Source organism: Phalacrocorax carbo, chromosome 8, assembly GCF_963921805.1.
Source record: "Phalacrocorax carbo chromosome 8, bPhaCar2.1, whole genome shotgun sequence".
NCBI classification, from domain to species: domain Eukaryota; kingdom Metazoa; phylum Chordata; class Aves; order Suliformes; family Phalacrocoracidae; genus Phalacrocorax; species Phalacrocorax carbo.
Genome location: NC_087520.1, coordinates 24,203,167 through 24,214,239, shown reverse-complemented (window position 1 = coordinate 24,214,239; position 11,073 = coordinate 24,203,167). Strand labels below are relative to the sequence as shown.

Genomic DNA, 11,073 nt, shown 5'->3' with positions numbered 1-11,073 from the left:
AGGGATTTGGCTTAGCTTTCAACACCAACTATCTAAACTCAAATACTGGCAGGCATGCTAGCATATTATGATCTATCAAAGTTCAAGTAAGATTTATGATCAACATAACGTAGTGTATAAATAGACTTTAAGGACTGAAGAAGTCACATATGCAATTTTTAAGATCTGTAGCAGCCAAATGGAGACATCGATGTTTTCCCTTTATTTTCTAATCTGCCATTTCATGTTTTTAGGCACTGTTTTTATACTATTACATTGGGAATGCAAATATTTCATAGACTGTTTATGAGTTTGAATACAAGTCTAAGCATTTACATTTCCCTATACTTCACTGAAACCACGTTAAACAACAGTTCCACCAAAATCAACTTGACAATCTTCTAATGGGCTCTTCCAACCCAGCCCCCATTTCAAAGACCATTCAATTCCAAACTCCCCAAGTTCCCTGAAGTACGATTTGACGTTAACAGCCAATGCTTACAGTCTAGAGCTTTTCTAAAATCAAGTGAGACAACACTGTCCTGCATTTCAGCATACATTCAACAACACTAGAGATTTAAAGATTTCCCCAACAAATACCTACTAGTTGTAAGGAAATTACGGTGTCAGAACAGTGTGCATTTCTTGTGTCATCTCACACCTCTAGGACACACAACGGTTTTCCCCAGCTCCCTAACTGGAGTTCACTTCCAAAGCAGAAAGGCAGTGAAAAAAAGTTAGCATTAATAATTGCAATCAAAATTAGTTAGCAAGCAGTCTCAAGACAAATCAAATAGCCAAGCCAAAGCCAATCAGCTGGAACCTTGTCAGTACAGCAAAGCCAACCTGGAGAAATAAGGCACACAGCTTTTTCTTAATACCATTCAGTGAAGGCAAGTACTTAGAATTAAAACATTTGGATAACAATTAATAATAGACTTTTCAGACAAGAATGCAGTATATAACAGCCTTGTCCTACCAGAGTGGCTGTCACAGCCAGGAGAAACTGAAGATCCGTAAGACAGAGTCCTTGCTGCTAAAGTAGGTTACAGCAACCACACAAGGGGACGCAGATTGTGAAGCTCAGTGACAAGGCCAAGGGAACTGCATACAGGCATCCTACATAGTGCTTGGACCACATTTGCAACTGAAACCTCTCTGAACCAGTAAACAGCAAAGGTAAAGAGAGTTAAAGAAAGTGAAAGCCAAACACCATCCCCACTGAAAAGGCTTCTTCAATGCCCCACTATCCTTCACTCACCAAGGATGGATCCAAACAGCAAGGTGAGGGAACCACGGGTCAGGAAAAAAAATGAAATATTAAACCTCCCCCGACTTCTGCCTACTGTGCGTCATTGTTTTGTCCATGTTTGGTAAAGAAACACAGAAATAGAAACATTTAAAACCTAAAATAAAATACTTTATTTTCTCCAAATCACATTTCTTTTCCTTTCCTTTAAAAACAAAGGTCTTAACACTTATTTGCAGACCAAGTGAAAATATGCAGTAGCCATGTAAAGCAACATCCCTTCATCTACTTAGAAAAATACATACATTCTTCAAAACAAAAGCACACGTGGATTAGTTACAGAGCAAAAGCTTCATGGCTGTGCAATCCTGCATGCTGTACGCATGCAAATATCAGCGTACCCATGTGTACAAGAAAGGCAGCACGCAACTGGTGAGCTGTTTGTTCAGGTGGTTATGCCACAAAGCCTTTTTTTAAGGGTTTTTAGCAACAAAAGGCTAGCAAATCCCATCAGCCACGTTATATTAGCCTGTCCTGGCTGGTGGAAAAGTTTCCTGCATTTAAAGGTTTCCTAAAGGTTCTGCTTGTTATAAGCATAAGTGTCTACAGCCAGCGGCTAATTTTTAAACAAATTTCATTCTTAAGACTTGAAATCAGCTTTGGACCCATAAGGATTCACAAGAGGGCTCGATGGCAGTCCAAATCATTGCCTAAAGAGCAAGCAATGAACAGCCACAGGCTGAGCACTTTTCTGGCATAAACAGCTCCATTTGATCTGTCAAGTGACTGAAGTGCACAAAGAACTGGAACTAAGGATATCATCATGGCACTCATTAAAATAGTTGCACAAATGAGATGGAAAAACGATTACCAGACTTTGGCAAGGCAATTTTAATCTTAGTCTTCACTCACTAAAGTGCTAAAAAAAAAAATGAGAGACAAGGCTACAAGGTGAAATTTAGAGGCTCTTGTTTAAAAGTGGGAAATGGGGGCAAGTACTATTTAAAAAAAAATTTCATACCACCCAAAATGGCAAGAAAAGTTACACAGGATTTCCCCCACTTCACCATTAAGAACTAACACACTGAAAACCAACCATAGATTTAAGAGATGTCAACAGACAGTTTATAGGGATCGTAACAAGAGGCTACAAGGCTCTGAGGCATCAGCTTACTGGTCAACCCCTGCTTCCAGTGGATCAAGGACTTGATGTTATTCTGCATCCTGAAGCTCGGTGCCCGGAAACCAAGGCCTGTTTTTCTTTTCCCCTAGTTTCCACTAGTTTCCACATAAGCAATATTAATCCCTTCCCATTAAGTCCCATGTTGTTTTTCTAACAGAATACAATTCTGCTACATATTCTACTTTTACAACCAGTAATTTGACAGATCCAGCATAAATGAAGACTAATAGACACCAATTAGTACTCTTTTAATAGACTACCCAACTTCATACTAAAAATCTCATTATGTTTTGTAGAAATTAAATTGGAAAGCCAGTGGCAAGAACACATACAATCTGTGCACATCAAATGAATCTAAATACAATACAAAATTAGTAAAAATAAGCAGCAAGCCTCTTAACTTTAATGGAACTCAACTTAAAAGAAAAAAAAAAATCAGCATTTTCACTTATTGGAGTAGCCAATTCATTCAATGCTCATGCAAAAGATCCAAAAAGTTTCAAAAAATTAATGCAGCTCATAGCTAATCGTTGGGCCTAGATAGTGGTCCTTCACTGGAAACCAGCAACAGCAGGGCTGCAAAACTAAATTTACCTCAAGTTTGCATTAATCTCAATCACATCATAACCAATTTATTCTCTCCACCCCCTTGTGTTTTCCCCTGCGTGAAACCTTAAACTCCTAATTATGAAAACCAATACCTAGTTCATCTTCCTATTTGTAGGAAAAAAACCCCACAAACAAAAAACCAAACAAACAACAACAAACAAAACTTAAAAGCAGCCTGGATACTACTGGACACTACTTCAGGTGTCACTCAAAATCAAATTGGCCAAAAACTGACAGCCTCGAGGAAGGCAGCAGTCATCAGAACCTCTCCACAAAGGTTAATACATTCTTCTCGTGCATTCTTACATATTCCAAAAGTCACAACAGAAGTTAAGTGTCACTTCTCTCAAAGACACCTTTGGTCTAAAGACAGCTGGGACAATATAGGAGTCTCACAATTAAAAGGATGTGTGTCATTCCTAACTTCGAAACTCCTACCATTAAAATAACAATAATAGAAAAAGACTCTCCAAACCACATCCTTTCTTTTTAACAGAAATAGCTGCTGTCAAAGCATTTCCCCAGTCACTTCCTCATGTCTGCCAACAAACAAAAAATCTCCAGAGCAAACTGGGCATCAGGATCCACAGGACATTGGATTTCCTTTGGTTTAGAGATCTGGCTCTCCACAGCACAGCTTGCACACTTTTTTTTGCAGGGTACTTCCAAACAGATGGATCATGTTTCCCCACCAGCTCAGTCTAGTGTATCTTGAAGCATGCAGTCCTAACTCCCCCAAAGCTTTGTGACCATCTAAAACATCTTTTTCCTAAAAATAAATGAATAAAAGGAGACTGATAATATGAGGAATGATGGGATAGGAGGAATCTCAAGTAAGTCTGCATAGTTCATCAGAACAGACCAAGGAAAGCTTGAGAACATAAATGCATTTTTCTCTCATGGTCTGTCATTCACCTCAGGATTTTACTTTACCTATGAAATACTAATTTAAAAATATTAGACTAACGTTAGTAAGAAAAAACCCAAGTTGAAGTACCTATTAGATGAGATGTTTCTGGCTACTCATGCCTCCATGGCAGAATATCACAGTGTAAGCAAACCCTTGCATTTGAAATATCTTATTCAGCCCTGCTTTAAAAGATGTCTTTTCAAATGCTTTGGCTCAGTGGGAGTTTCAGAAGCATTAACCACCTCAGAAACAGTGGCAGAGCCATAGGGGTGTCTTTGGTGGACAGTACCATTATATTGCTTTTTGTTTCGGATAAAGACAACTTTTATAGGTGATCTTTGATACTGTCTCATCATCTGTTATTCTACACTATTTCTTCCCCAATTCTTTATTCTGTTTTTCAGTGTTTCTTTTTTATTCCCCACTGAAATTCATCTGTGGCCCTCCTCACACTCTTGAGTTTACAGGTTCAAAAAATTATTTACTGGAGAAGTTATTACTGCATTTGTCTCCCAATTTGTAGTCTCTCTTCCCTTCCTTCCTGGTCTGAGAGAGGAAGCATGACTCAGCTTACAGCAAAAAGATCAAGCTCATTTAAATAAATTAAAGCGGACAATGACCAATCCCAGAAACTTGTTTCAGCAGCTTCTATTTACATGCAACTGTAGAAAGCAGGACTTTTTAGAAAATGTTATGAATGAGTCAGACCTGAGCCACCAACTCATTCACCTATCAAATTCTTAAATAAAAAAATGTACTGTTAAATGCATTAAACTCTGCCCTGATTAACGTGGCAAGAAAGCCTATTAAATGTGCAGCACCTCCAGACAAACCAGTTTTTCAGCAGTGCTTTTAATCCCATATCAGTAATCAATTATCCTTCAAACTCCCACATTATATAACTCAAAGTACTTCCAGAAGGTGACTGGTAATTCATCAGGAGACTGCATTTTCCTTCTAACTCCCCTCTTTCAATCTTTTTCCTTAAAGACCTTGCACAGATCAACAGCAACGCCATTTTTCCTTTAAACATCATCTCTCCCCCTGAGCAGGTTTTTCCATGTAAACTACAAACTTAAAACTAAATGTTAACACACATTCAGGTTAGGCCTCAAAATTTAGCTCTCAAAGGAACAATATGGAAAATAAATTTTTACTCTCTTAAAGAACAGTCAGTTACCAACTTCATAATTTTTATCCTTAAGGGGAACCAACTGAAATCTTGATCATACTTTCCCAAAGAAAGTTATCACATATTTCTTCAGCTTACTGCTCCTCCCAAAACATTTCTTGTTACACAAGTCTGTGCATAATCATGTTTTCAGCCTGAAAAACATTTGCAGTTCCTCATTAACAGCTGCTGCCAGCAGATGCAAGTCTTTATTTTCACTCAGGAGCCTCAAATCATTTTAAGAAGGACCCGCAAGCCACTTAGAAATAAGGTTATAACAGCCCATTCATTGATGGGGAGACAAAGCCACACAGTAACCTGCCAAATCCCTACACAGCCTGCTGCTCTTCACATAAACAAAATTAAAACCAATGATCATCTTTCCCTGGACACCTCTGCTGCTGCTTACAGGCAGTCATTTCTAACCCAGCCTTTGGGAGACAGCTGCCTGTTCACAAGACACTCATCCCTCAAGTCCTTCATCAGGCTTGCACACCGCTGAGCGTTCTGGACCAATCCTCATGTATCAGCTTCTACAAACCCTGGAAAAATACACAGGTGTGTCAAAACTCCCACATTCTGTTCCACAGAAGAGGGCTAATGTGACACAACATGGTCCCCCACCATCCAGCCTGATGCAACAGGTATAGATCACCATACTACCTCTCTCATCATGAAGACCACAGTTCTGAGCTAGGTGGCACAGAAAGAAATTTGCTCAGGGAGAGCTCTAGCAGAGGCGAAACAGTTTTTCCACTTCAATCACTATCCTTCCCAAGTCCCCAATGCCCGAGATTAAGCCTTAGGTTTCTGTAAGGCAGGCCAATATGATGCACGCAGGACTGATAGCTCAAAACATCCTCCCAACACTAACAGTGTCATGTCAAGGTTTTACAGTATCATAACTTTCACATTAACAATGTTTTTAACACCTTCTACCTGCCTGTGAAACAAGGTCTAGCAGCAGAAACTTGCTCAGTCCTAGAATTATTCTAAAGTGAAATATTGCTAGTGATTTGCTGCTGCTTAGCTTGCACAATCAAGTGGAATTGTCTCTTTGCAATGGCTGTGTTCAAATCCCATAAGAACTCCAACAGTTTGCCCTGGAGGAGAACTTCCATAGGCACAAACTGCAAAACTTGCTGTGGAGAGTCCGTGTCTAGTAAAGAGTTCATTAGTTTATTCAGATGCCGCAGATATTCAACAACTGGATTTGGAAGGCCTCGGTAACCAACACAGAGCAAAGCAACACTAGTTCTTAGAGGCTCGTGGGAGGTTGGAGAAGCAAATGTGATGCATCTGAAACAGCAATGCAGTATGAAGACCAGGCCAGCTGTGAAGCGTGTAAAGCAAGAGAGAATAGGCAAAATCAACGCATCTCCCATTGTAAGCTGATTCAACGAATGCAGAATGCACTCCAAAAGCTGCTGCTGGTACTTTGGTTCTCCATCATAAAGCAAAGAGAAGCTAAAGGACAGCAGCGTGGCTGAGTCCAGGAACTTTATTTCCATACTGGGTTGCTTTTCAGTATCACAGAGGGATGGGAAGCCCACCACAAGGCACCTGAACTGGTCACTACATTTTTCATTTAGGACTTCCTGATGACATCTGGAAAGGTCGGACACTTCTGCCAATATCAGTCGCCCAGGAAGAACTTCACACGAGTGACAAGGCTGCAGCATTTGCCTGCTTTTCAGCCTCCCCCCCAGCAATTCTTTCATAGCTTCATTAAGATTTTCCAAGACTTGACCATCACAAAATGGAGAACATTTTACCACTGGTAGCCTTTTTCCTTCCAAAATGTACCACAAGCTACACTCAAGGTTAGAAGACAATCCTTCCAAGATGCACATTTTACCAGCATTATTTAAACTATGTTCTTCAGCCCAGTGATTAAAATAGCCCTTTGCCACTTTATCATTCCACGTAAGGCTTTCCAGCATCTTCCTTTCATTGTACGTACTAAAATATTTCTTTCTTTGCCCAAACCATTTTGCATTCATGCTGCAACCAGTCTGAGATTTCTTGACAAGCCAGTTATTTCTAGCAATGGGTTTCATACAAAGTCTTTGCATGAAGAATTCCACTGCACAGTTTCTTAACTCGTACAGTTTCATCTGCTCTGCTTCTTCCATGTGCTCAAAAAGGTGGATGTTCTCAGAGATAGTCTCTACCTGGTACTTGTAGAAGAACATGCAACACGCTTCGTGTATTTTAAGAAAAGATTCTGGTAGCGTATGCTGGGGGAAAAGTGCTTTGTTGACCATTTCTGTTCCAAAGTTCCGTATCATCTTGGAAAGCAGCAGATGAATGCTTTCTCTGCCCATGTAACGAAGACAAACCACATAGGCCTCTGAGTTCCCAGCTTTGCTAGTGGCTGGCTTAAAGACATGGACCTCCTCAAATGAACAGTTTAGCAGAAAGAGCAGATTGGTTGAACAGTGTTCAAACAGCGTGAACATCTTCAAAACAAAGGATCCCCCAGTGCCCAGGATCATTAAAGCGGTGACTGTTTCACAGTAATGAAGGGGTGAGACGAGAGCCTCCTGTTCGCCTGGATTTCCCTGGCAATCAAAGCTACCATCAGCAGTTACCAAGTGAACTGTGCCCATATTACTTACGAAGTTCTGAAGTCCTGTTAAGTGTTTCAGTGTCATCACATCACCAGTGTTATCTGGGCCAAAGTACCACCGAGGCAATGTATTTGCTATAAGACGGTCATCCATGATCATCATAAGGGTGTCATTTGCTTCATGATATGGGTTTAGAGTATTAGCTACCCAATTCCAGTTGCAAGGGACATGGTGGGATTTCAAGTAGTGATTGAGGCTGGCTATAAAAGCTCCAGGTGCTTCACAGAGGTGGACAGAATTCAGTTCTCTGTCCTGAAGAGCTTCTTCAGGGAGAAGAGGAAAACTGCACAGAATCTCATGAAACTTGCACCAGGCCTGAGTACACAGCTCAGCATTCACAGATTTCTTCACATGAGGAATTATTTTCCCCGCTTTATTGGTAAATGAGGTGTGCTGATGCCATTCATCCAGGTTCTTATCACTCAGTTGATTCTTCACCTCATTCATCGAGTCCTTCAGAGCCAGGAGTGAGTCAAATTCCTTGTGATCACATGTAAACGCATCACCAGGATCTGGTAGCTGCCATTCATTATTCACTGGCTTAGTGTAAGTAAACTTCTTTGCAAAGAGCTTCTCAATTTTGGAAAGAATTTCAGGACCGAACTTATCAAGGTTTTCAGTCTGGTCAACATTAGGCTTCTTACATTTGTTCATTTTCGTGCTGATTCACAACCTGGAGAATAGCAGGGGAGAAGAAACAATGTCACTCCAATCCCAAGTGTATATAAATAAGCAAAGGTTTTTTTAAAAAATAAGTTTCTCCTGCTTAATCTCTGTATTCTAGAACAAGAGAGAGAAATGCTTCACAGAATCATATACCAATGATGAAAATAAATGAGGGCTATCCTGAATAAGGCTATTTGGAAATTAGGCAGTTCGCAGGTTCAATCACCCTTCACGCTATTTACATAGACAGTGAAGAAGAGTTGGCTGCTGCTTGGGCTCTTCACCAAATACTCTGCTCACTCTATAGGCCCAAGCACTGAAATACACCTCTCTGTCACAAAAAAGAACATACCACAAGCTATGCAAATCAAACAAGTGGCCCATAAACCTTTTCATCTGATTATGGCAGTATTTAACCATCACCCTCAAAGTACAGAGAGTGGGGAGCCACAAACAAAGGCAGCTTCAAGAGGGAGTGCAGACGTTCCTCCGATTTCCTCCTAACTCACAACAGCTAACCCTCACACCTCTTCCACCAAACCCTGTGTGATGCTGGGAGAGCCCCCTCACTGGCACCTTCCATCACAGCCCTTTAGCTGAAGAGACCCTCGTCAGAGGTTTAATACCAGCCTACAAACAAATACCCTTTGCTGTGCTCAGCGTTACAGCTCTCCCCCAGGCCCCTGCAAATCCTTATACCTAGCTTTCCTTACTGGAATAACAGTGATAAATCTGATGTGGGAAAAGACTTTCTTGCATCTGTGGTCAGTGCTAACTCATGCTTGATGCAAGAAGCAAGTAGCTTGATGCAAGAAGAAGCAAGTAGCGTGAAGCGTAGATGAAGACAGACTAACACAAGTATACTCAGCACAAAGTTAACGGGGGGTCTGCTGCCATCTACTCCAGCGTACAGCACAAAGCACACAAAGCAGAAGCTAGGTTCACTAACCAAAAATCAGCTGGCCAGCAACCTATTCAAAACCAAGACATTCATTTAAGCAAAAATAATTTAATCAAAGTTACAACAAGAGACAGGTAATCCCTCAGCATATAATTTTAACCATCCCCCAAAAGATCCAATTACCTCAGAAGCAAAATATGATGATCTTAACTGTTATAAAACAGTTTAGAGTAAAAAAAATAAGGGATTAAAATTTAAAGAATTCAAAAACTTTGGAAGCAAAGAGGACAAAACACAGCCAACCTAAACACTTTACTCTTCCCCTTGAATCCATATAGCATCTCAGGCCACAGCTCCACAACTGTCTCCTCTTGTAACCGTCAGCCCTCTGAGGAGAAGCACTTGGTTAAGTACATACAGATGAAGTTTCGTTTCTCATTTCCCCACTTTGACTGCCTTGCAATAAGAATATTTAGTTTCACTTTCCTTTATGCAGATGTATTTCGGCTTTAATATTGTCCTTTCTCATTAGAGGTACTGGGGAGAAGTTAAAACCTGAGGGAAACACAGGAGAGCACCTTGCCCTAAACTAGATCTATTTCATTTTTAAATACTAACTATAAGCATGGTCTTTTAATTACAGCTCACACCACCAAATCCCTGAACAAGCTATCATCCAAAGCACGACAAGGAAACAGGCAAGCAGTCACCTGCCTTTTCTTTTTTACAATTATTTCCAGTCCCCATTCGCCTGGACCCGATTCAAGCTTAAGGGCTCTGGGCTCCTCCCTCCCCACATCCCAGCGCCGGGGGAAGGCCAGCGCCCCGCACCCCAGCTCCCTCTCGGATCGGCGCTACCCGGCAGCCAGCCGCGGCACCCGCCGGGGGCTCGCAGGGCAGTAGCGCCACGGGGAAACCCGCTCTCTCCTTCCCGCCCGCCACCGTGCTACAGCACGTCCCGACCCGCCACAGAGCGGCCCAGCCGCCTCCCTCCGCCCCGGCCTCTCGCAGAGCCGCGCCCGGCCGAGGTGTCCCCCCGCGCCACCCGCTGGCTACGCGAGACCGCGGCTGCTGCGCGGCCTACAGCAGGTCCCGTTCTTACCCGGCGGGTTGCGGCGGCGAAGCGAGGCAGGCCCGGCCCCCTCGCTCCACGGCCCGGCCCGGCCCCGCAGCCTCCCGCCGCCCTGCTGTCTTCTCAGTGGGGTGCCGCAGGCACCTCCCCCCGTGCCAGGAGGGCTTTCATTTTTATTTTTTTAAATAAATATGGAGGTGTTTGCCGGCAGGAGAAAGCCTGGAGTGCCACCCATCGCTGTTACTTCTGGGAGAGGGCGAGGAGCAACGAGTGCCCTCGTTCCCCAAGCCAAAGCTGCTGGAGCAGGAGGCAGGTCACACCATTTCATTCACAGGAGCTAAAAAGCTGGCTACTTTCCCCCAGAAGGCCCCACGCGTTTGAGCTAGGTAGCTTCTGCGGGGTGAGGGGAGCAGAGGTGCCGCCTCCCAGCGGTACCACAGCCCAAAAGAAATAAGAGGCATTTATAGAAGTTTTTCAACTCGTACTTACCACATGATAATACTTATAGGTTTTCCAGATAAAACCAGGGAGGAAAGGTTTGTGGCAAACTGCTAGCATCTCATTGGAGAGGAAAGGCTGGGGGTCAGTGTCCTGCATCTTAATGCATGAAGTCTTGGGACATCTGCCCTGCAGAACAAGACAGAGCTGACCAAGGAGCCAGAACAAAGCACCGTCATCTCCCAGCCCTGCTGGTACCACA

The 11,073-nt window shown here is 42.5% G+C and overlaps 1 protein-coding gene across 2 annotated transcripts; it reads right to left on the bottom strand.

Annotated features, from left to right (window-relative positions):
- Window positions 1–1,377: 1,377 nt before the first annotated feature.
- Window positions 1,378–10,759, bottom strand: CMTR2 (cap methyltransferase 2). 2 transcript variants are annotated; one of them, XM_064459215.1, is made up of 3 exons: window positions 10,265–10,383; window positions 9,605–9,689; window positions 1,378–8,407 (listed from the first exon to the last, which is right to left on the bottom strand). In XM_064459215.1, the coding sequence occupies exon 3, from the start codon at window positions 8,386–8,388 to the stop codon at window positions 6,094–6,096; it is 2,295 nt and encodes a 764-aa protein (XP_064315285.1). In that variant the 5' UTR covers window positions 8,389–8,407; window positions 9,605–9,689; window positions 10,265–10,383; the 3' UTR covers window positions 1,378–6,093. The 2 variants fall into 2 exon arrangements, with proteins under 2 accessions (XP_064315285.1, XP_064315284.1); XM_064459214.1 differs by lacking the exons at window positions 9,605–9,689; window positions 10,265–10,383 and adding an exon at window positions 10,404–10,759.
- Window positions 10,760–11,073: the final 314 nt, after the last annotated feature.